Source organism: Triplophysa dalaica, chromosome 22 (assembly GCF_015846415.1).
Source record: "Triplophysa dalaica isolate WHDGS20190420 chromosome 22, ASM1584641v1, whole genome shotgun sequence".
Lineage (NCBI taxonomy): Eukaryota > Metazoa > Chordata > Actinopteri > Cypriniformes > Nemacheilidae > Triplophysa > Triplophysa dalaica.
This window is the reverse complement of record NC_079563.1, coordinates 18,211,823-18,237,514: the sequence shown is the minus strand read 5'-3', so window position 1 is coordinate 18,237,514 and position 25,692 is coordinate 18,211,823. Positions and strand designations below refer to the sequence as shown.

The window sequence follows — 25,692 nt, the reverse complement described above, 5'->3', positions numbered from 1 at the left end:
CAGAGAACTCCAAAGCGTGTCATGATGATAAAGCTTGGAGAGTTCGGTACCTCTTTGCCGGTGAGAGTTTCTGGACTGTTCTGGACAGGCCTTCACTCATGTTCTCCGTCTTTGTGATCGCCTGGCCTCCGTTCGTCCGCCCTAAAGCAGATATTTCCCAAACATGAGTTCTATTGTGACCCAAGACATCAATCTACAGATTCTGTAATTTCCTTATCTCATGTCATCTGTCCACGTGTATCCTCCACACATGCCGTCTCTTCACAGACGCCCTTCTTTGCTCTATTGTTTCAAGTGATTATCGTCTGATGGCCATTTCCATGATGGCCTTTCTCAGAACAATGGAGGTCGGGTCGGGTTTGACTTTCATCGTCAGAGTTACAACCAAGTCGACACACACACACATTCCTGTTCTAGCTGAGCAACAACGGCTTTTTGTTGGTATGCCAGATAGCAAGTGAGTTTATCTCAATCGCATGCCTGTGGAGCAGTGAGGTGAACACGCTTTCACAAAGAACCGTAAGAAATCAAGCGGAACCGAACGGAGTGATTGCACACCTGAAAAACATGTCACATGATGATTCAAATCCCAGAGGATTCAGTAAATTCAAGACTACAAATGATTACAGTTTAACTGGCTAATGCGAGTTTATGCAACGCCGGCATTATAAAATAAATGGAATGATAATATTACACAACATGTCCTAAGTGTAATATTTGTAAAGGTGCATCCTTTCACTGTGTATGGGAGTGTGAGGAAAACCTGAAATTTTGTGCACAATGTGATAAACAAAATAATTGATGTTAATGTCCTTTTTGAATCAAAGTATTTTTATTACATTTATATCCGAATAATTTGAAGAAGAGAGAATATATTTTTATTTCTGTGTGTATTTTACAGGCCTAACGTCTTATGCACTTCATTGGAAAAAGCTAGAGGCACCGAGAATACAGAGGTGGTATAAAGAGATGGTACTAAATATGACAATGGAGAAAATAACGTACATTATTAAAGGAAAATATAAAGCTTTTGAAGATGCTTGGAACCCCTTTATATCTTTATAGAAAATGAAAATGAAGAGATATTCAATGGGATAATGGAAGTTATATAAGAAATGTGTGTTTTTTTTATTTTTATATTTATCTGTTTTTTCTATATTTTATTTTAATTAAATTATATTAAAAATGTAGAATTATTTATTTATTTTTGTCCGTTTTCCTTTGTTGGTTTTTTGATGATTTAAATTATGAGAATATTGTTCTTTATAATTTGTAAAATTATGTGTGGTTAAAAAAGCAATAAACATATAAAAATGAAAAATAAAATCCCAGAGGTTTCTTTCAAGAACACTTAAAAATGCCTGAACGTCACTGCATTATTCAAAGAAAGTTTATTTTGCTATACATAATTGTCAATATATTAAATAATTTATTTCATATATATATATTAGTAAATGCATATCATACAGAAATATTTCAGCAGTAACAACATAAACAAATGTTATGCGGACCAAACTTAAGTTCCCGCAGACCCCGGCAAAGAATCAATTTCTGTTGAGTAGTTTTCATTTAATTTAATACTAAAGAGAATATAGAAATATAATGCAGTATATTGCATAGTATTGGCGCTTTTCATAATTTTCCCAGTATATTTCCATATTTTTTTTGTTCTATAAGGGAATTTTCTCGGTAAATCATACCCGACATCTCAAAATACAAATTATTATTATTTATTGATTTATATAAAATATACAGATATGCATTTTCTATTGTTGTGCAAATATGTCTTTTCATAAAAAATGTACATGATAGTGTCGTGAAGTGCATCTCACCTGCATTAGACGTCTGCGCACATCTCTTTGGGAAGGTCTTACTGCGGGTCCGGACCACCTGTAGGTCTGGTCGAGGTAGTGTTATCGACGGCTCTCTTCCGATCTGCATTGCAGTTTTTCCACTAGGAAACAGACAACATGAGAATTCATCCGTTCCGTTTCGCCATAAAAATATGTTCCTCTTAACTTTTGCATTGAATTCTACTTCAGGAACCAGACGGATTGATGTTTAGTGGTTGTCTAAATGTTGTGCAGATTATTTATTTCCAATTTATAACCCTGTTCTCATTTAAGCCTGTAAGATTTGAGTTTGTGTGTGTGTACTGACCTGTAACGATGTTTTGAGCCCAGAGCGCTGAACTTTGATAGTTTTCTCGACAATGAAGCAGACTCATTCTCCGGCATTCTGTGAAGAATATTTATGAAAACACCTTTTCACATCAATCTCTTACATTAAGAACTGTTAATCAATTATTATTTTTACAATTAAGTGCTTTACATCTTTGCTTTGTTTGCATTTGATCTTTCTTCAATTTGCATGAACACGAACACCATTTTATAGTCTTTCCATCATCTGAGGGGCACATCTGTTGTTTCCACATATATTTGAATGACGTAAATTAAAGAAGAAGTGTAAGTGAGAGTTTTACATTCAAGCAAATGCAAAGGTACTTCTTAATGCAAATGATCACAACTCACCACTACAATGTTTTCCTATGCAAATTTTTATGTGGTTGCTATGGTGTTTTACAGCACGTCGCTAGGGTTTTCTAAATGTTTTTTAGTCATGGTTTTGCGGTTGTTAGTGGTTATTGCTCACTTAGGGTGAGTTTGCACGAAAATAAACTGAAAATCGTATCATCATCTACTCACTTCCATGCCATTCTAACCCCCAATGACATTGTTGTTCTAAACCAAAACTGATTTTTGTACACCATGGGAGTGGATTGTGACTGCGTATTCTCATGCAAATAAAACCATGAATCTATTTTTTTATTAAAATAGTTGACATGTCCCTTTCTCTCTGTGTTTAGGACTCTAAATAATGCATAACCTCCAGAACAACAGCAATATTCACAACGATTTGCGTTCTTCATGTACACTTTTGCACGGTGAGCAAATAATGGATTACATTTTGGGGTAGTTCTTATGTCTTCAGAACACTTGGAATATACGGCACGAGTTGCATTGAGTAATAATGCCTGTCTGTTATTTTCAAGCTTAAGAAAGGTCCACTCCCGTTGCACCAGAAATAAAAACATAAAACGTTAAAAAATCTCCATTTTGCCTTCACAGAAAAACCCTTCAGGGGTTAAAATGGGCACAAAGGTGAGTAAATAATGACAAAACGTCTTTATAAGATGGAGCAATGCTTATAATGATGGTTGAGAAAGCAAACAGCACTACTAATCAATCATTTTGTGTCCTCACTTGACCTCGCCGGCGCTGGTGAAGTTTTCCTCTTTATCTTCCACACTGAGACCTGAGTTTAGAAGTGTAACTTGTGTAAATCTTTTGGCTCTTTATCTCAATTTCACACACAGATTACTGCAGAATACCTACATTCTGAGTGCGGCAAAGCCAGGTAAGACGGTGCGCTCTTTTAAAGCAAACGCCAGGGATTGTGTCTCTGAACATCAGTGCCTCAGTTAAGCCCCACCGGCACTTCAGAGAACGGGATCGTGTGCCAACTGTTTCGGCTTCGAAACAGAAACTCTAGAAGGATTAAGATGTTTTTGACCCTTTCTTTCAAGACGTTTTGTTCGGTGTGAGGTTGTTCATATTTCACACGAGCGTAATCTCTTATGTGAAAAAGCATTGTTTCTTTACCATAGTACAATGATAGTACAATGATACAAAAATTAAGCATTTCTGTCAGTGTTTTTAAGTCACTACAGGTCATTTTTAGCAGGATTTTTTTTGGATCTGGTTTTAAAACCCGTTAATAGACAAATGCAATACATTAAGTGCATTGTTTAAAGCAATTTAAAGCTAACTTTCGGTTTACCTGAAGAAGGTATGATGCTCCACACAACACTTCCAGAGGTTCTTGCACGCCGTCTTACTGGGAACCTCGAAGAAGTACGATGTTTCGTTACACTGAAAACAAAAGAAACAATGCTCTGCGTAAAAATATATCTGTTTTGTGTAAATGTTTTCTCACTTTCTGCCATTCATAACCCTGATGTGCTCAAATGCTATCAGACGCTACCAGGGAAATCTCACTGGAGGTTCAGGACCCATCAGAACACGGATCTTCACATGGACATTTACACACAGTTATTATATCTAACTGATATTATACTGCGGTAAGTATATTTGATTTTTCTTCGATGGGATGGAATAGAGGTATGTCAACAAAAATATGTGAACATAGCCGTGGAAAAAATGAAGAGAATATTTCAACATTATTTTCAGTTTTTCTGAATTTACAGGTTTTCATTCAGTGAACTACTAACAATATTTCTAAAGAAAATATTGTTTCTATTTGCATTTAGTTGGAGAAAATGAAGACTGCAGAAACAGGTGAAAACAACAGAAAAGATGCTCTGTATCTTTTCAGACCTCAAATACATGCATGTAGAATAAGCGTTCATATTCACTTTTTAGCAACGGAACACTAACATTTCTAAAAGTTAAAAAAAATTTGTTATGTGACAACCTGGATTTTTTGTAGTTTTTCATGTGTCTTGTCATCTCAGTCTTTTTTACATTGTTGTTGGATTACTTTATGAGTGACATAATTTAGATTTTGTTGAAATTCAACAAACACTTGACTGAAATGGCCACAATACATCTAGAAATGCATAACATGAATATTTGAAATGCTCTCTTATTTTTTCCGCAGCTGCATATTTACAAAAAGTACAATCATGTGTAGTCTCAAGTACTGAGATTTTTTTGTGTTTTGACATTGAAAAGACAACTTACATCTCTGCCCATAACCCGCAGTTCGAACTGTGTTTCTTTGAAATATACTTTTGTAATTCTTGGCCTGAAACATTAAAGAGTTTGTTTTTAAAACTGTGCTTTACATTGCGTGAGTATTCTTTACAAAGATGTGTGAAATACAACAGAATAACATAACAATTCTGTTGAAATAATAACCAACCAGAAATATTTCCCGACTTGCGTTTTGTTTTGGTAAACTACGACTCCGACCGGCGTCAGTCCTAGGAAATATTCATCCTGCTTTTCTCCCTGAAAACATAGGAATTTTAAATCCGTGAATGATTGACAGAAAAGTTCAATTTAGTCCCTTGAAACAAAACGAGAAACAAATTCTCACGGTTTCCACTTTGAAACTCTTAGCAGACGAATTTATCAAAAGCAACTTTCAAAAAAAGTAGTTATGAAATGTGTACTCACAAACACAGGGTGCAGGTCGACCCCGTACATCTCCAGGGTTTTGGCAATTCCTAAATAATTGTTCTCAGCCTCAGCAGGCACCTGACCCCTGCGCACATAGTTCAACTCATTACAAAACATAAAACAATCACAACACAGTCAAATTATTCTCCAGAGATGGAATTAAGGAAGAAAACAAGGTAAAGGAAAAAACATAAAAAATACAAAAACAAAACATTAATCAGAGCTGAAAGAAAAATAGAGAGAACTGCATCACGTTACTCTTGTTCTTCAGATGTTATTCATCAACTCATTTGTAAATGTGTGCTTTTCATTCACTTAATAACAGGCGCATACCAGTGAGGTCTAACCTGAAACCAGTTCCACAGAAACACCTTGTGTATTTAACCTATTAACACCAATGCCATCATTTTGAACCGGACACACAGTCTTCCAGTAAAGATGCAAATAAACGTTCAAATATATTGATGCGAATAGATGCACTCACAATAACACTATTTGATTTATTTGTTTGGATAATTTGATCCATAATACATTTTAAGGCTCAATTCACATTCCGCGTCATTTGTTTGTTATTTGAAAGTACGAATAGGGAGCGAAACGCATGCGGTGCGGCATCGAGATGGAAGAACTAGTTAAGTTCTTTGGATCTTTTGGACTCCCATTCATCCGTTACTGTTACAGCTCAGCTTTGGTGTTTTCAGTCAAAAATGGAAACGTATCATTATGCCCCAACATCACGCATATAGAAATGCATTAGATATTCCAGTCCCAGATCAGAGTAGACTGAAGCAAGGCGGGCAAGGAGGAGGGTGGGCCGAGGATGATTGTTGATGGTCTTTTAAGAGTGTCGAGCCCCGTCATTTGGAGGCACCCCAGAGACGTAAATGCATTCAGCCCTTTCATTTGGGCCCTGTATGTGCGTGTGGCTGCATATCGCTGCCTAATTGTAGCAGCTGGAGTAATTCTGTTCTGAAGCACCTATCCGACTTTTAAAAGATGAATGCTTTGGGTTGCTATTCAATGAAGTACTTTAAAAAAAGCCTCCTCTGTGTGCAATTTCATTAAATCGCATTCAAAATGACGTCATTAAAAATCAACCATTACGTATTTCGCTCACTTAGAAACAAATCTGTCCTTTCTCATCTGTGATCCACTCGGACATTTCAGCTCCTCACAGACTCTTAAGAATGACGACTGGTAATTGCTCAAAACTCAGGCCTTTCTGTAGAAGTCAAGTGGGGATTTGCGCGCTTAAAAATATGACATTCAACAAACAGACAAACAAGATACCCATGATGACTGGTTACGCATTATCTCATTCATTCTCCTTTCTCAAAGGCCGTTTGATCGTGTCACCTGACAGGTGTAGCTCATCTGAACACTTTACACGTTTGACAGTCGCGCATGTTTGACAAAGGGTCAGAACGAGAACTGTGAGATGATCAAACACACCCGGAGAGAAGCTCTCATTACAAAGACACGGAGACCAGCCAGAGGGAGAAATCCTCACAGTCTATCACACGGAAACCACACGCTATTCCCATGGAAAGAGACTGAATCTAGTCAAATGGAATCCTGTTTATTCTTCATGGGGTTTTCATGGGTATTTTTGCACTTTCTATGTTATATATAGCTTAAATACACTGCAAGTTGCTTCGGTTATGAGTTTCTGCACATGACCAAATGTACATGAATGTAATAAAAATCCAGACAATGCGTTAAAAATTTGGGCAAAAAAACGAATTCTGACATCATTTATTCATCCTCACGTCATTCAAAACCTGAATGTGACTCTATCTTCAGTGGATCACAAAAGAAAGAAATGTCTCGAAGGTTTTGGAAGTCAATGGGGTCTACTGTTGTTTGGTTATCAACATTTTTCTAAATATCTTCTTTTGTGTTCTAAAGAAGAAATGAACTCATACAGGTTTAGAATGACGTGAATAAACCTTTTTCACATTTCCGGGTTTCTCCGCAGCGGAAGTCGTGATCGTTGGGTAAACTTCTATAGCGGGGAATGGGAGACTACCACAAATATATTTTTTGCATTCTCATTTGCTCAAACTGTAGTAGTCTGATAACTGAAGTCAAAAGAGGGCATTAATGTAAAATTTAAAGTGACTTCCATAGACGATGTATAAGAAACACCCTCGCATTTCCCATTTTTTTGCAATTTGATGCAAAGGTAATATAACACAAAGTATAGTGTTATAAACGTACATACATAAAAAAATAAAAATGTAAAAAACTTTGGAGGATGTATGATGCAGTCTTGTTAAAAAGGTCCATAAATGATTTTCTGGTAACACTTTACAATAAGGTGCCATTTTTTACATTTAGCTTAAATATACGTATTAATGTCATAGCTAATATAGCTTTAAATGTGTTGCATAAAGTCAAGCATGGGGTCTATAGTCTTACATTAAAGTTTTATGAATCTGTTCGATGGCGTCCTCGTGTTCTTCTTTCTGGTCCGGGACAAAACGATATTCCGACACGTAACCTGGTGTGTGTTTGTATGGATCGTAATCTCCAAGTTCAGCTATAGGGACAAAGACGCAGTTAAGACAATAAATGTTAGACATCAATCCCTATATACATCGATTTAAATGTATGATTGTGAAAATGTAAGTTTTATATACAAAAGTGAAAGAAGCATTTGTATCTTTGTTCAGCCATTACACAGGGATGAAATGAACAGAAATGATGAAGGTAGAAAAACAAGCTTCTTAACATCCACTTCAAGAAAATGGTTTAAGTTGCAAATAAAATTTCATGAAAAACCTTTCCTACGTACATTGAATTGCAAGAGCTCCCAGTTGGGTGCTGATATCGAAGGGGCATGGAAGTCTTCCCTGAAGAACATCTTGTTTAATCTGCAGAAAGAACTGATACCTAACACAACAAACCGACAGTATTAGGAGATATATTCAAACAACTTCAACAACATCAAGCAGGATCTCTACCATTATGCATATTATATTAAAATATCAAATTATAATGATTCATTGTAATACACACCTCGTAATTTCCTCTTTGAGTTTACAGGGGTCTTCAGCGTAAAATTTCACCCCAAAATAAAGTGTATACGGAGGTCCGGCTGAAATAAAATACAACAACCTATTAATGCACAATGATTTCCAGTCTAGAATAGAGATGGTCAGTCCTGCTATTAGAGATTTTCCTCGCTTGCGGCCCGCCCAAATAAAGATATAAAAAATATATATATATATATAAATAAAGACAAAAAAAATTACATTTAGAATTTTAGTTCAACAAAAAAAAAAAAACCTTCAGTTATACAATGCTGGAACATCAATTCTTTTGGTTCGTGGTATTATTTTTCGGATGTTTGATTGCATTAAATCTCTGTTAAGTTTCTATATTTCATAAAATAGGACATAATTTGTGGCCCCCTTGAAACCCAACCCATTTGCGGCCCCCCTGCAACACAACCAATTTGTGGCCCCCCCCTGCAACCCAACCATCTTGGGGACCCGTAGTTTGAGAGACATTCTTCTAAAACATGACATTCTACTGTGGCATAACATGACACATTTCAAGCATCAAGTATTTAGTCTGAAAGTGAAAACACAGCGTAATGTAAGCGTGACCACTTTACCTTCTCATGAAATTGAGTTCTAGTTCCACCTGTTGGCAACCACACCTGAACCAGCTACTCAATAATTATTCACTAGCAGGTTACCGCCGGCAGGTGTGTAAAACAAGGATTGCAATATTTCATATTCTACACTCTAAAGGCATTCCCTCAATGACTGTTGTCGCTAAACTGTGTTCATTCTTGACCTAAATTCACAGAATATCAGTATTTTTGCAAGCCCTATTTTGTGTAGTTAAACTGAATAATGTTCAAACAAAAAGCAATATTATGAGAATAAGTACAGCATCGCCTCTCTCTGGCCTGATCCACCATGTTTAATAGACATGGGGGTTAGTCAATAGGTCAATACTTTGTTATTTTTCCCGTTGTGCAGAAATAATTCAAACTGTGGCACACCGTCTAATCCAATATTATAAATATAAATTCATACGTACTTGTTATCAGATCTTTGTGTTCGGAGAGACTTTTAGAGGGATCCAGCCAATACTATAAACAGCAGATACAAACAAGAGAAACAAACAGATCAGTTATACATGAAACAAATCACATACTGCAAAATAACACCCAACTATTGCATTAGATTTTGATTTGACCTGATGTTTTCACTAATAATGATATTGTATAGTATATTCTGACCCAGATCTTTGACCTGCCGAGATGTTCAGTCATGCAGTGATGCCTCTGAAAAGTGTTCCGTGAAACACGCATCAATAAAACATGAAGTCTGAACACGTCAGAGCATGCAGTCGAGAACAAAACATCTGCTGCTGAACATGTGTAATATAGATGCTAAATTGTGTTCTGGAGACCTGAACCCAGGCTGATGTCCATCACAACTGTCCTGAAAGCAAACTTTTAATCCAACTGTGTGATAACTATAAAGAAAGAAGCTTTTTCCATTTGACCATTTTCATTTGCTTCTGTGTGACGGAGATCAGTAGTAAAATCAATTCACAGAAATGTTTCAGAAACATACATCCCTAATGAAAATATGGATGGCCGAGTTCGCTTCTCCAAATAATATGAAATTTAAAATGTTGCTAGTTGGTAATAGACGCACAACAGATAGTCCGGTTGGAGACTATCACCACATTAGGGTGTATGGGAGTAACACATTTATTGTCACCACAACTCAGTAGAACTAGTGTGTTGTTTTCTATAACATTTTTACCATATTGTTACTATGGTATCCATAGTTTAACTATGGTATTGTAATAAAGCACAGTAACCCAACACATATATCATAGTTTTATTATTGTTACTTAAGTCTGAAATTTTCGTCATCCTCAGAGGACCATTAACAATAACACAACCTGAAAGCAAACTAGATTTGATGTTTTCTATTGAAAATATTCAAGAAGGAAAATATTCTGCTCCACATCTTTTATCCTCCACTATGTAAGAATAATAAATCTGGTTGCAAAGATTTGACCTTTTGCATGAAATGTGGGGAGATTTTGTATTTTGCTTTAGGCTATTATCTGTTTAGGTGACACTGTCGTGAGGTCAAGACTAGAGAAGATGGTGTTTGGCAGTGCCTCGCAGATAATGGTCATGCCATTTTATGTAGATGTAAAATACTTCAAATAAACGAGTTCAGTTTGGAAAAATGTAATGCAAACTGAACATATTTATTTTATATATAAATATATTTCAATAGGAGCATGCACAATAAATCTAAATCTGTTTGTGCAAACAACAGAAAATACAACGTGTGTGTGTGTGTATCAGGTGCAGTGTGTGGCCTCCAATGTGGGAACCAAATGTCGCCACATGGACAATTAAATCTGAGATCCACCTACTAGTCGTGGGAAACAAAACCCACCATCCTCAAGATAGAAAGTGAATGTTAAAAATACAAAATGATGCTTAGTTGAAGATGTTTCTGTGAGGGTTCGGTTAAGGGGTGTGGTTAGGGCATGAAAATACCATTAGGTCAGTATAAAAACAACAGAAGTCTATGGCAAGTCCCCACGAAGACACCAAAGCAACTCAGATGTGTGTGTGTGTGCAGATGGGAACAGGATTAGCGCTGCACGTTATTAAATTAAAGTGCGTTAATTGAATCGGTGAGTTCATCTAATAATCACATCAGAGCAGATGGCGTCATGGAAAGGAAGAATCCTCAGATCCACTCTTCATTTCTAAGAACACCAAGTGAAAACAGCATTCACGTTACACCGTTTGTGATTAAAACAAACCTCTGACCGTAACGTCTGTTTCTTTTTACTTTAGCATTGTATTAGCATCGTAAAGGTTGTGGGTTCGCTTACTCAGAAACATGCACATTTTGGGATAAAAGCATCTGCACATGCCAAAATGTAAATATCAGAGAACACACAGAAGAACCTTGCAACTGTTCAGAACACCATGGCAACTGTTGTCTTATAAATATTGACAGAGGTTTTATTGCATTTTATGTTTTATAGTTTATTCGCTGTGCCAAAGACGTATTATGCAGGAATTTATCCAATTCTGTACCTTACAATTAAATGAAAAATCCAGAACGCACGTCAACCACACCTGCACAGAAATGATGATGCCAACATGTAAATGACATTTTTATCTCCTCTAAACCATAATCATCCTCCATACGGTTGATAGATTTGTGTAAAGTTAAGTAATGGCCCGCCTGTCGACCTGTAATAAATCTAGACTCGTGGGACAGGCCCCAGAAGGCATTGTGGGAAACACTTAGCTTATTGGACGAGCTTATGAGGTAATGACGGTTGTGTGTTTTTTCACAAGTTTGCACTTTGCCTCACCCAAAATCTGGCCTCAAGGTAAAGCTAATCGCCCCTTTACTTCATACTTCACCCTTCTGTTCGCGCGTCAAAGGTCAAGCTGCTTTCGGGATCTCATGACCACACGATGGCACGGCAAACAGGATACGCTTTAACAAACTTTCTGAAAGGAACAGTTCACTCGTGTCCCTCCGAACCTGCACGAGTTTATTTTAACACAAATTTTAACACTCTCTAATCACAAAGTTAGATAAAAAAATGTATGCAAGTTTTAGAGGACATTCGATAGGTTTGTGCGAGGGATGTTTGTATGCATTCAAATACGTCTTAATGTCTAGGGGCTTGATGTGAATTCCCAAAGTCTTAAAAATCTGCATGAGATTTTAGAGAAGTTGAATAATATTTAACATTGATTTAGGACAATATATGACAACACAGAAGACATAATGGAATAATGTAATGACATTTTAGATTGTTTGGAAGGTAAGAATGAATTTGGAATGACAGGAGGGGGGAAAATGTCAACAATTTTTTTAAGTCTAACAAAAATAATATTTAAAATAATCCCCTTTTTCTGTATACCATGTACCTGATAATGTTTCTTTTTTTCCTCACATATTTTTGGCAAAGCTGGTTTGCAAAGCTGCAAATACATTCAATTGAATTAGAATCTGTGTACTTGCTACAAATAAAACGAGAGAGAATCTTTCAAGTTTCACTCTTAAAAAAGGATATTGTTTAAAGGTGCAGTTTGTACAAAATGCCCCTAGAGGGGGCACGATCAAAACACCGATGGCATAGCTTGATGATGCTGTGAAGGAGCGTGGAATGATGGGATCTGTTGTCTTCAACTCCTAATGGCCATCAATCAGATGGGAACGATAAATCATTGTAGTAGATAAGGTAAAGTTTTATAATATATATATTGTTGCGAATAGTTGTGGTCCATAAATAAGTGACTGCTTGAAAAAGTTAGTGGCTTGCTAAACGCTAGACACTACTTCCGCATTTGTCCACGACACTGTTGTCATGCGGTTTTTCTATATCAGTAAAGGCGGTAACAAAGGGGGATGTGGATATGACGGCATTGACGGGCGACTGCACAGTGCACACCCTGTGTCACTGATAACTCATTCGCCGCAAGCCTCTTAAAAAAAAGTTGCCAGCCTACGCCAGCTCACAGTACATTTTCTGTAAAGAATATATGGACAAACAATATGTCAAATGAAAGAACAGAGCCTCAGCTTTCAAACAAAAGAAACCGTATTCTTCTATCTTGATTTTTATCACTCCGTATATGTGGGTAGGTTTCTACAAAAATGCATCATTTTGATTAAACAGCTGAGATAGTTAAAGTTTTTTGTCAAAGATTCCGCCCAGATTACACTCAGAACAATCAATAAAAACCGCTAAAACATATACGGTCAAGGTTCTGGGATTCTGTACTTTTTCCCAAAGGTGTGCAATAGCGCCACCTGCTGTACAACGGTACAAACACTGATTGCCATAAAAACTCGTCTTTTGCGGGGAAGCGTTTTTTTTTTTTATTGACGAGATAACTCGTCAATGGCGGTGAATGAGTTAAGAATGGCGATTTTCTCACAAATTACAATTGGGTGGAAACATTTGAAATATTGTAAGAACTCAGCTGAACGAAATATATAACACAAGCTTAGTGGTTTTTGGATATTTTACTCCAAAATTGCAACTGCACCTTTAACCTTGGTGTTGATTTGTGTTAAATGTATAAAAGGAACAACACGATTTGTATTAAAAGTAACACAAAATGTGTTGTCCCAAGAAATAACAAAGAGATGTGTTCAGTTAAGGTCAACACATTGATGTGCTTTCCTTAACTGAACACAAAATGTTGCTTTTAACACAGAGTGTTGAAGAACTCACCGTCTGATGACTGCGGTCACAATAGCGAAGCCCAAAATACTCTGTTTCGACAAGATTCACGTGAGCGAACACATAATCCAGCAGAACTGAACCTTTGGTCGATTTCTGCAGAGACAAGAAAAATACCATTAAAATCATCATACCGTTCAACCAGTAGCGGCCTATGCTATGTTTCATCCATTTCAACGGTTCTCACAACAGAAGGGGCCTCCGCTTACACTCGAGAAAGAGAATTTCTCCCCCTCCATCCCGCAGCGCATGCACCAGGGTTAAATGTTAAGGGGACTTTGTTATCAAGTAATTCTAAATAATACAATCAAATTGTAAGTTATTTATGATTTATAAGGCCGCTGTGCCTCAATTGATTTCGGTTGCTGATGTGAGCTCAATTTGAGACGAGTGATTTTGACTGGTCAGTATTAAATTTAACATATTGTGCATATTCCAACGTTCCAAGGTTTAAACGTCACGGTTTGCCACAAGGTTTATAACATCTCTCTTTTTCAGATCCAATGTTTTCATCTTAGTGGTTTCTGTATTTCATTCTGTGTCTATCAACATCTTGTTGAGGTCCTGAGGAGGGTTTGTGCCTTTGTTCTCTCATTCAATATGAGAAATAAAAGGTTAACCAAACAGGTGACTGATGATGACCTGTTCACATATGCCTGTTAAAGCAAACACACAGCGGCAAACACCAAGAAAGATAAGCATGACCACAGCAAACAAAAAAAACACGCACACATTTAAGGAAGTATTGTTTTCTGAATCCATAAATCTTGAATGGAGAGGAGGGTCTGGCTGTTTCAGAGTAAGCTTAATTCCCCTTCTTATAACAATACATAGGGGGGCACGGAGGCTTAGTGGTTAGCACGTTCGCCTCACACCTCCAGGGTTGGGGGTTCGATTCCCGCTTCCGACTTGTGTGTGTGTGGAGTTTGCATGTTCTCCCCGTGCCTCGGGGGTTTCCTCCGGGTACTCCGGTTTCCTCCCCTGGTCCAAAGACATGCATGGTAGGTTGATTGGCATCTCTGGAAAAATTGTCCGTAGGGTGTGAGTGAGTGCGTGAGTGAATGAGTGAATGAGTGAGTGTGTGTGCCCTGCGATGGGTTGGCACTCCATCCAGGGTGTATCCTGCCTTGATGCCCGATCACTCCAGAGATAGGCACAGGCTCCCCGTGACCCGAGGTAGTTCGGATAAGCGGTAGAAAATGGATGGATGGATGGATAACAATACATACTGCTAAAAGGCCGTTTAAAAAAAAACAAGTTTTACATAACAGTTTTACAATAACAAAACACCTCCAGTGCAGTTCATACGAGACTATTTTTGGACGACATTATGATGCATTTCCTATTGAAAGAAGATATTTAGGAAAAACCTGAATGCGGACAAAAAAGTGTAAAAACACATTAACGTATCGCATACAGTACATCCACAGCAATGCTTCAATCGAAAGCACAACCTTCATGAAAAAAAAGATTTACTGCTATAATAAATCTTGTGTATTTGTGACTGTTAGTTGTGCAACTGCAGCTCCTCACACGCATGACACACGAAAGCTCATGTCATGTGACACTGCGGCGAGAGGGAAACTCGAGCGAGTTTCTCCCCTCTGGGATTGTGTGTGTATGTTTGGGAGTCTTGTGAAGACACACACAAAAGCCTTGGCGTGTATTCAGACGTATGTCATGATTTCTCTTATTACACACTCCAGGCTGAAACAACAATCCAAACGTCACATCAGTGTTTATGACAATCTGAAACACTATATTTACCTACAAGACTCAATATCACACATGAGATTTCGCGCAAGCAATGATTTTAAATAGAGAGAAAAAGAGTTTGTCGTTTAAGATAATCTCGCGTTTCTCCTTTTGAGTTTCAATAATGTCTAAAAGTGATAGTTCGCCCAAAAATGAAAATTCTGTCATCATTTAATCACCCTCTTGTCATTTCAAACCTGTGTGCCTTTAATTTTTGTGCCCATACAAAACAAACAAATCTGTCTGGTTATACGCATTCTTCCAAATATCTTTCACAGTGTTCATCATAGCAAAGAAATGTATACAGATTTGGAACAACTCGAAGGTGAGTAAATGATGACATGAAAATTTAATAATCATTTTTGGGTGAAGGATCTCTTTAAGCACAAATTTCCATTTGGTCTCCATTTAATAATAATGGAGACATGCATTGAGACAATCCTTTATACAGCTTTTTATTAAAATTTCATCACATGGTGTTACTCCATATACTGAACACGAAAGATCACTGCTCACAAATTCTGTTAAAAGCGCTCGTGTTGCAACACCGTTGGTGCCCAGTGGCAAAATATCTATCAAAGTTCCACAAGCAGTGAGAACACAAATACAGCCTTTACCGGGAAGAAAACCCATTGTATGTGACCCCTGATGTCACCGTCGTAATTCAAATCCCAAAAGCCCGACGGGAGGAGAGGTGAATATGACAAACCACAAAAACGCTGCCGTCTCTCCAAAGGTTCCTGGCAGAACCTGACACTATCACCCTCCTGTTTACCATCATGAGAGATCCTCCCAAAAAACATGTTCTCCACATTCCTGCCATATCTGCCTTACTGATAAGACTTTCTTCTGTTCGGGGTGGGAATGTTAAAATAACAAAGAAGTGTGAAATGAATAGAGAGGAAATGGATTTCCACATATTGAGAATTTCTGTTTGGCTTTGGTGATTTTCCCACATGCATAAAAATGCTTGGATGGCTCCTGTTGTTTTGCTGGAAGGGAAATTAAGGGATAGGTCACCTAAAAATAATCATTCTGTCATCCTCATGTCGTTCAAAACCTGTAAAAGAAGATATTTTGAGAAATGTCTAAGTGGTTTAGTGTTCATACAATGAAAGCCAACGAGGGTCAGTGTACTTTGGTTACCGACATTCTTCAAAATATCTTCTTTTGTGTTCTGCATAAGAAAGAAAGTCACACAGGTTTAGTAAATAATTTTTATCTTTGGGTGAACTATTCATTTATATAAAGTCACCCATTATATCTAATGTCCCTATCTTTTCATTTCCACTAAATGGGGCGTAAAATGCGATAATATATGAGCAAACTGAGTATCCGCACATACTGTGGTCTTTGTCAATATTTACCTATCAGGAGGAGGAAAAAGGACAATATAAGTCTAATAAACCAAGATTGATTTCTGGAGGTCACGTGACCTTCCCCAGTAATCAGACTGTCGATAAGATAAATGATCAAATGTCTGAGAGAGAGTTAAATCCTCAGGATTTGTTTTTAGGATGTAGAAGTGAAACACAGGCGTGTGTCAGATAACACAAGCTGATCTAGTTAAAGACTGATTGTGCTGATGTCCAACAGGACAAGAAGAAGATTAACACAATCCAACTCAAGCCTGTTATACAAATGCACAAGCTTAGACGTTAAGCTGTTCACAAGACTTTACTTGAGAATTTCATTTAGTATGACTTTTAGTACACTTTCATTTCATTATAAACAAAACTATCAAGCAATTTCATGCCTTGAAATGCAGTTAAGCTCCCATCTTCCATGAGTTAATAATGAATCAATAAATCAATAAACTGAAGTCAATTAAAAAGGGTTATTTCACACGTCATGCATTAAACTGACTGAAACACAAAAGTCAAAAAGGAAATGACCTTCTGCATAAAGAGAATGTGAGAAGATGCTGTGGTTCAGATGATGCTATGTGGAACAACATGTTGTGTGACAGATGGACGGTGAAATCTTCATACATTCTTTGAAACAATTATCTTCCTGTGATATGGCCTGCCGTTCCCATGGTAACGGGGTCATGAAACAGATGAGACCTGACCATCTGCTCTACATGGGTGTGGCAGTGGTCACACAGGTCCTGAGTGTTTGTGTGTGTCAGCAGATGTTTCTTCACTACCCAGAATCCCAAAAGAGCCGGTCAGGAACATGTCATGATCCACTCCGAAATCAAAATAAAGAAATGATAAATTATATAATGCTTAAAGAAAAGTACGCCTTTTTAATGTGACATGTTTCACGATCATAAAATCTGAATGAAATGGAAGAAAATCATGTTATTATTACTGAAAGAAGAAAAAAAAATCACGGAATCGCTGCAATAAGTACAGGATTTGGTATGCAACGAATGTTCGGCCGAATAAGTGAAATGGCCAAATATATTTTACCAGGAGAGGGCTCAATTTTATTTTTTATTTAGCCTACTTATTTTGCTAAATTTTATTGTTAATTATATTTTATTATTTTGAAAAGCAAGACAAAATATAAAAAGCACATTTTTACCATTCAGTTTATGCAATAGTGAAAAAATTTGCTGAAGAAATGCAAAAGCCATTTTGGTGCATCCCTAAAAAAAGATGAAAGAAGACGCAAAATCACGCTATATTAGATCTCGATGAACAAAATATCCAGGTTAAAACCCTCCACATATTGCTTTGCATAATGTTAAAATAAAATAATGTGTCAATTGTCATTGAAAGTCAAAATCATCAGGGCAGGAATAACAGTAAAAAAAGGTAAAAAAAGCATGCTAATTTAAGCTTGATAAACTAAACTTGGCTCTGTACACTGTAGTAGGCTTTGTGAGACATGTTTTTATTGCTCTTATGCTTTTTGTTGACCTAATGTTTGACCCACTTGCTTCCATTGTTTGCCCAACTTGTAAGTCGCTTTGGATAAAAGCGGCTTCTGCTAAATTACTAAATGTAAATGGTAATACTGGCTCATTCCACTTGTTTGAATTTCACCACAGTAACTCATAATGTTAATCAGTAATGTGCATGGCACCACGGGCCCCTATGAACTCCCAGCAATGTCCGGGAATACTCCTGATGAGATGGAACAGCTCCTGGACAGTTTATGGTGTAACTTGATGGCTTTGGATACATGAGATCCCAAAGGTTCTCAACTGTATTTAGGTCTAGGGAACGTGAGGGCAAGTCAATGGCATCAATGCGTTCATCGTCCAAAAACTGCCTACAGACTCTGGTCACATGAGGCCGGGCATTGGGGTTTTCACTGCACCAGCATAAGATCTGACAATAGATCTTAGGATTTCATCCCGATTCTTCGTAGCACGTGGAGGTCTGTGAGACCCTTTGAGGATGGTCCTGCCCAGATCACCCTTGGTGTTGCATCTTCAGTGTCCCTGTTGTCACTTTCATTTGCACCAAAACAAGTAAAAATGGTTCACAATCACTTTATTTTGGGAATGAACCTGGACATTTTTGGCAGGTTTGTCAACCACAATGGACTCTCAAAACTTTCATGAATCTCTACGGGATGTAAATGAGATTTTTAATTATTACAGACAAAAAAGCCGTTTCTCTTCTGGTTACTGCTGGAAACGGTCCAGATGTCTGAAACCCCCCGTGCTGGTGTGGCACAGACCCTCCTAGTTTCCATAGTTACTCAACAATAAAGACAAAGATGCGAAGAGTGGAGCGGTAGCGGTTTACAGCGCCTGTACTCGCACAGACAGCAAACGCTGCGCGGCATTTCTCTGACAAGCACGGTCTTGAGTCAGAAAAACTGTATTGTTAACCAGTAATTTTTACAAGTCGTAAACACCCTGAAAGGAAAACACAACAGCGCCGGGTTAAACAGTACTTACAGACATACCGTAGCACTGCAATGTACTTCAAAGAAAACCAAGGCAACAAGCCGAAAAAATACCTGAAAGGCCATGGTACTTTTTGTAAAAGAACGCAAGTGTGAGAGAGAAAAATAAAATAGCTACTGGCCACTGTGTTGGATGCAGAGAGTAATATAACTACCATAGTACACAGAACTAAAGCATTCAAACACAGCGCTGGAAAAAATCCAGACGCAGAGATTACAAGTGCATGTTCTGAAAAAGGCAATGTGCATAGCAGCTACTTCTATCAAAGGCTAAAGATTTCACATAAACACATACATTCAAAAATGAACACACACACTGAACACTTTGTGAACAAAAAAACACCCAAAGGAAAGAAACACCATAAACGAGAACATTTAATCTCAACTGTATCTCGTAGACAAAACTGAGATTTTATGATATCTTTCGCTGAAGTCTGCTGTTTTCTGCTTTTCTGCTTTAAAGGTCCAAGTTTTTTTTCGAGCATCTATTGACAGAAATGTATTATAATATACATAACTGTGTATCAGAGGTGTATAAAGACCTTAAATAATGAAGCGTTATGTTTCTATTACGTTAGAATGAGCTATTTCTTTCTACATACACCGCGGGTCTCCTTGCATGGAATACACCATGTTGTTCCTACAGTGGCCCTAAACGGACAAACTACTCTACAGAACGCATTTCGTAAATACGTAATCTCCTTCGACAAAGAAGCGAAAAACCGCAACATCTTAGTTCTGTGTCAGCTGCTGTAGCGCTTCAAAGGAAAGGGTGGAGTGAGCAATTTGCAACTTCACAACTAAATGTCGCTAAATTCCGTACACTGTACCTTTAAAGAAACAGACTCCGACATTTACATTCAGGCATTTAGCAGATGCTTTTATCCAAAGTGAAATAAACAATATAGGCTAATGATTCAATTTAGGATGTGTGATTTCTTATCATCTTACAAACCAGATGGGATCTCAACGTCTTAAAGGGCTTAAATAAAGGCAGTCTCGAATCAAGAGTCAAAGATTTAAATATGAACTCAAACTTTCTCAAATCCTCCTGATACTGAATGATTCGAGCTACGCCATTGACATTCATTTTATTTGAAAGAGCAACCTCAGACCCAACAGCGTTAAAAACACAGCTAAAGAATAAGACCTTAATGTCTGTGTATGAAAGCAGGAGCAGAATTTCTTGGTTAAGTGTACACATGAATACATAATAGAGGACAGTTTTATGATCCATCTTACGATCTGAGAAATTAAATATTCTGTGTTCCTCTAGGGAACCAAAATCTCTTTGAATATTTTTGCTTTGAAACGCAGACGGGTTTAGAAGTAGACTTTGGCTTCACTAATAATTCATATGGCAGTTTGTTAAAAATACATTGAAATTTTCACTTGTTTAAATTTCAGCTTGACAGAAGATGAGACTTTCTGAAGTTAAACACCTGAATTAAATACCTTAGGACACTTTTAGGATCTTTATAGATGAGAGAAGCTTGCAAAATGACAAAAGCGGTCAGTAACTTAAACTACAATTCATCAACTGACCACTAGAGACTGGCTCCAAAAGAGAGCAGAATCTCATTGAGCCCCATGTTAAAATGGAAAACTTTAAAGCAGAAAAAAACATGATTATAGCCTGGTACAAGAAATGATGTTAGTCTTTATGGCTAAGTGTAACTCTGAGGAGGGCGATTTTTTTCTCACCCGTTTAACTTATATAAAGCCTTAAAATTCTGAAAAATTAGGTGCGTGGCCACTTGGTCCAACCACGTCCCGCCTCTTTGCCCATTTTCGATTATCCGGGAGTGACTCCCTGCTAAAATGTCGACGGCCGGCTCCGCCCACTTTAAGCTTCAAAACAGCTCCTCAGAAACCAACGGGTGATGCCACGGACACTACATCCATATTTTTTACAGTCTATGGTCCAGACACAGCATTCAGCATCACGCAACTCCATGTTTAGTGTAAAATATCTTCCAGCCAAACAGATGAAAAACTCTCGAATTACCCTTGAAATTGAGACTATAAATAAACCCTAAATCAAGAACGACAAACAGAGCTGATTTTTATACTTTTCTTTAACATCTTTAATTCAAAGCAAACGTTCAGATCGATGATTGAGCGTTACAATCAGCTCAGTCACATGAATAATTTGTGTGTATTGCTTTGAAAGACTCCGTGTGTGCACATTTCTGGAATGTGTCTACAGAAAAACACACTGTTCCGTGTTGATTCTGCATTTGACAGGAGAGATTATCTTCCCCTTTTGTTAGGAAAGAAAGTCGCTGATGCAGAGATTATTCCAATGTTGTTTTTCCTCCACTTCAAATGCCTGTTAAATCCTTTGACCTCAGTTCACAACCCGTCACTTCTGAAATAATCACACATCTATTTGTTTATTGATCAATCCACTGGTTTGTTCACCGGAGGCTGTACGTTCTTTGTGAAGCAGTCCGACATGCCACTTTATGATTCAACAGCGGCGTGTGAATACCTGTTTGACCTGGCCATTGAAGCGTTGTGTCAAGAATTACAAAGCAGTTCAATCATTTTATATCAACCTTAAACTTCAACAAATGTAACACATACATAAATGATGTTTCATTATTAAATGCAATCGTTACCTGGCATAGGCTTTTACCCAAAGCGTGCATACAATGTATATATACAAAAACAGAAACGCAGGTACTACAGCCTTTGGTTTATTACTTCTCATGCTGTCATTATAAGTTAATGAGTTTAAAAGGTCAGAAAAAACATTCATGTAATTGTGTACTCCTCATCAAAATACTGAATATTACAAGCTGTTAAATGTCTTTGAAAGTGAACATAGGAGCATGTAAAACAAATGCGCACATGCTGAGACACAAACCCATGAATCCAATTAATACAACAAAGGATTTGACTCAAAGCTGGCATTAGTCCACCGTAAATCCACCTTCTATCTTATCACTACCGTAATGCACAGGGATTTCTCTGCCTTTGTGCGGAGCGCCCAGCACACGCCCAAATGACACAACGCCCCCTCCACCCGCGCCACCAGGGTGGGTGTGGAGGACAAGGGTGATAAAAGCAGCGATGCTTCATTGGCTTTACCCACGCATTCACTTTATTAAAAATTCACTTGCTTTTTACCACTTATCACTCTATATCAACACAAGAGTACCGGGGTATTATCCTGCTTTTTACACGATAATAGTGCCTTGAAATTAATATAATTATGATATATCCGTTATGGTATATTCTACACATTAGGAATAAAGGGTTTTTATATGATCACTGGGATATATATCAGTTTATCATTATATTATATGAAATAATATTTTACATAAATAAATATTTATTTAAGGACAATGTGGATTTTGCATCATGTAGCTATTTTATTTTTAAGTAACCATATTTTAGTGTTTTATTCAATCTGGCCGGTCTCATCGCACTTATTTGTGATAATCGCAATTTTCAGATAACAACAATTATTGTAAATCCTTAAAAAACAAGGGTGATCTGCAGCATTTTACAAACACTGTCCTTGATCTGCACTTACTGTTATGTTCGAATGACATTTCATCATCATTTGAGTTTAATCAAATTTGTATTTCTTGTGTTTGAGATTTATCAAAGTGATTCCAGATTTGATGCATCTACACAGCAAGATGACATCATCCTCATATCTAATTGTTTCTCTTAAGACAGTCTTTTCTGTTAAGGTCACTCCATAGGCAACATCACTAGTTAGTTACAGAATTTTTACATTTTCAATGTATCTTTATTGTATTTATTGAATAAATGTTGTAATTAATTGTTATAATTGTCAATGCTTCAAACAGACAATTAATCGCCATCATCGCAATTATTTATAGACAATTAATCGTCAGCCAAATTTCATGATCGTGACACCCCTGTTATTAAAAACAAAAGGAACAAAAACCTCACAATGAAGGATGAACTGGATAAACTTTTCTGGTTTAATATGCAGGATTTGCATTACTGTAAAGTAAAAAATAAACTCTCTCAGGAAACACGGCGTAGGAAGAAGGTCTAGACAGAGTCTAAATAAACATTTTTATTCGTTAGACATCCAAATGTCAAAAGAGCATCGTCTCCACAGGCCAAAGGCAACCGCAATACGGTCGCGCTGCTCTGAGCGGCTGTCTTTCTTTTGTGATGACAGAAACGCGCAAGCTGTTCTGTTTCTAACACACAACTACACACACGGCCCTCTGGGTAAACTCAATGAAGTCTTTGTGTTGCCAGTGTGAGTGTGGGGGGGTTGAGGATGTGCAAATGGGTATGTGGGTGCATGTCCCATATTTAGTGTTCGACAAGAATCACAATCATTTAAACTTAGCCATAGGAAAATGAACCATGGTTTTATTATAGTATTTTTGTGGTGGATTGATCACCAAGTATTATCACAGTACAGATATCACTGTTAAACTACTGTAGAACCATGGGTAACTTACAGTTACTTTGGTTACTATAGATTATTGGTTTTAATTGTAGTAATACCATGGTTAATTTTAAGCATAAGCAATGCCATTAAATCTAAGTATTAAAATGTAGCCGTCCACCCCACTATAAACATACATAACTCCACAAATCACCCGTCTTGAGGTGTGTGTGCTGTCGTTTATGTGTTTACAATTCGACATGTCATACAAAGATGCAATTGCTTATTTACGATATCAAAGAGATTTTGATATCTTTTGATTTGGACCAGCAACCATCCATTCTTCATCTTGTGTTACTTTGTAAGAATTCTGTGGGATGTTTTTGAAGTGGTCAGATCTAGAGAGGGTGACAGCCGGACCCTTGTAAAGTCACATTCTGTTCCGCCTTGAGAGTCACTTATGACCATGACTTAAATGTCACGCAACAACCTCACTAAATCACAAATTAAACAAACACACATAGTAGTTGCACTGCTTTAGCATTAGTTTTCAATCAAATTAAAAAAATACAACATACAATATTGGCTAATTTGTCCCTATACACTGTATATTATTAAAGACTTGCCAGAGATCCTGCCGTCTCCACCACTATTAACAATTTAAAGCACCTGTGCTATATGATACTTTCATGTTACGAGAGAGGAGTGTGTGTCTGATCCGAAAAACTAATGTACCGTGCACCATACTTGTGTTCTAACCAGAGTCAAGACTCAAAAAAAAAACCATCTAGCACACTTCATGGTTACTTAGCCTCATGACAATGAACCTTCTACATCACCATTTTGCCAAGTCGGTGCAACACAATGCACAAACAGTCTACAAGAACATACTATAAAAGTTCAAGGAAACAGGAAAACCAAGGAAACATTAAAAACACTAGCACGCAGACTTTGACAATACCATGGTACAATGTTATGGCAATAATACGGTACTTTATAATTTACTACAGTGCTGAATATTGATTCTAGTCATTTAATTTGCAATTTCCATAAGACTTATTTCTATTAGAATTTACAAGTATGCAAAACTCTTATTGAAATGATTACGGTAAAAGCCTTTTGAATACCATTTGTTTTACTGCAAATATTGTGGTTAAACTGGTATTGTTAATGTAGTGTAGTACATTTGTGGTTTGCTAAATACCACAGCTGAACCCAGGTTACTTCAGTAAACCTTTGTTTACTAGGTTTAATTTTCTTAAGAAAGAATCGTTTTCTTTTCTTGATAACAGACTTTCAGACAAACCCTATTTATAGCAACAATCGTGTCTGAAAATACAGATTTCAAAGTGATGTATGCTTGTTAGATAAGTTTAGGATTAAGGCCTTTATCATGATAAACCAGGTCATCTGGTTAAATCTGCTCACCAGTATGAGCACACAGGTTCTGGGTGTGGACATCGTTAATTTGTACAACAAACTATAAAATATGGAGACATACTCTCATTGCAAAGAAAAACAGATTTCATACAATTGCAAAAGGTGTGACAATATTAAACTCGTAATACTTCCAGGATGGAAGACCATGTGTTATTTATAAATATGGCACTCTTATATCACAATACAGTAGAATATAGTTTCAACCCTTTATTTTGGTTGTGTGTCTGTCAGGGAAGAAAAGAAAGTGTACCTGGACAATGACAGCTCAAAGATGTCAAATACAACAACAGCTCACCTTTATATCCTGCTGTTGAGAGGTCAACGTCAGCTTGGTCTCGTCCAGGAGCAGAACCTCACAGTAAAACTCCTCCTGGACTGAACAGAAACAACTCATGTTGATTCAGATGATCCACAGCGCAGTTCTGATCCAGACTCAGCAGCCTACAGTGACATCTGTTCATTCATGATGTTACACTTCATCATGCACAGATATCCGCCCGTGTTCCTCTGTTGTTACATATTGTCTGTTTCAGTCCCCGTGCACCTGATGTTTGAGTCATCGAAATGTCCCATCAGACCTCACGGGATGAATAAAGTTTATTTATGAGAACTGAACACTGTCCGGTCCCTCGGCACCGCTTCTGAACTGTAGGTGACTTTACTTCGTGATGTCGGACGGATTTCATCCATGAGTCCCAAACAAACTGCATTCGGGCTGCGTGTTGCCAAGCAGCCTGAGAGACTCTCCCATGAGCA

General features: G+C 37.4%; 1 protein-coding gene across 4 annotated transcripts in view; it reads right to left on the bottom strand.

Annotated features, from left to right (window-relative positions):
• Nucleotides 1-25,670, bottom strand: part of epb41l4a (erythrocyte membrane protein band 4.1 like 4A) — a 30,383-nt gene extending 4,713 nt beyond the window's left edge. For all 4 annotated transcript variants that reach the window (XM_056737329.1, XM_056737331.1, XM_056737330.1 and 1 more), the window contains exons 1-13: nucleotides 25,232-25,670; nucleotides 13,473-13,577; nucleotides 9,261-9,312; nucleotides 8,226-8,304; nucleotides 8,002-8,099; nucleotides 7,626-7,746; nucleotides 5,202-5,289; nucleotides 4,945-5,033; nucleotides 4,764-4,827; nucleotides 3,841-3,932; nucleotides 2,161-2,238; nucleotides 1,833-1,954; nucleotides 51-141 (exon numbers count right to left, since the gene is read on the bottom strand). In XM_056737329.1, coding sequence (XP_056593307.1) covers nucleotides 51-141; nucleotides 1,833-1,954; nucleotides 2,161-2,238; nucleotides 3,841-3,932; nucleotides 4,764-4,827; nucleotides 4,945-5,033; nucleotides 5,202-5,289; nucleotides 7,626-7,746; nucleotides 8,002-8,099; nucleotides 8,226-8,304; nucleotides 9,261-9,312; nucleotides 13,473-13,577; nucleotides 25,232-25,330 — 1,178 coding nt within the window. In that variant the 5' untranslated portion in view covers nucleotides 25,331-25,670. The remainder of the gene's footprint in view (nucleotides 1-50; nucleotides 142-1,832; nucleotides 1,955-2,160; nucleotides 2,239-3,840; nucleotides 3,933-4,763; nucleotides 4,828-4,944; nucleotides 5,034-5,201; nucleotides 5,290-7,625; nucleotides 7,747-8,001; nucleotides 8,100-8,225; nucleotides 8,305-9,260; nucleotides 9,313-13,472; nucleotides 13,578-25,231) is intronic.
• Nucleotides 25,671-25,692: the final 22 nt, after the last annotated feature.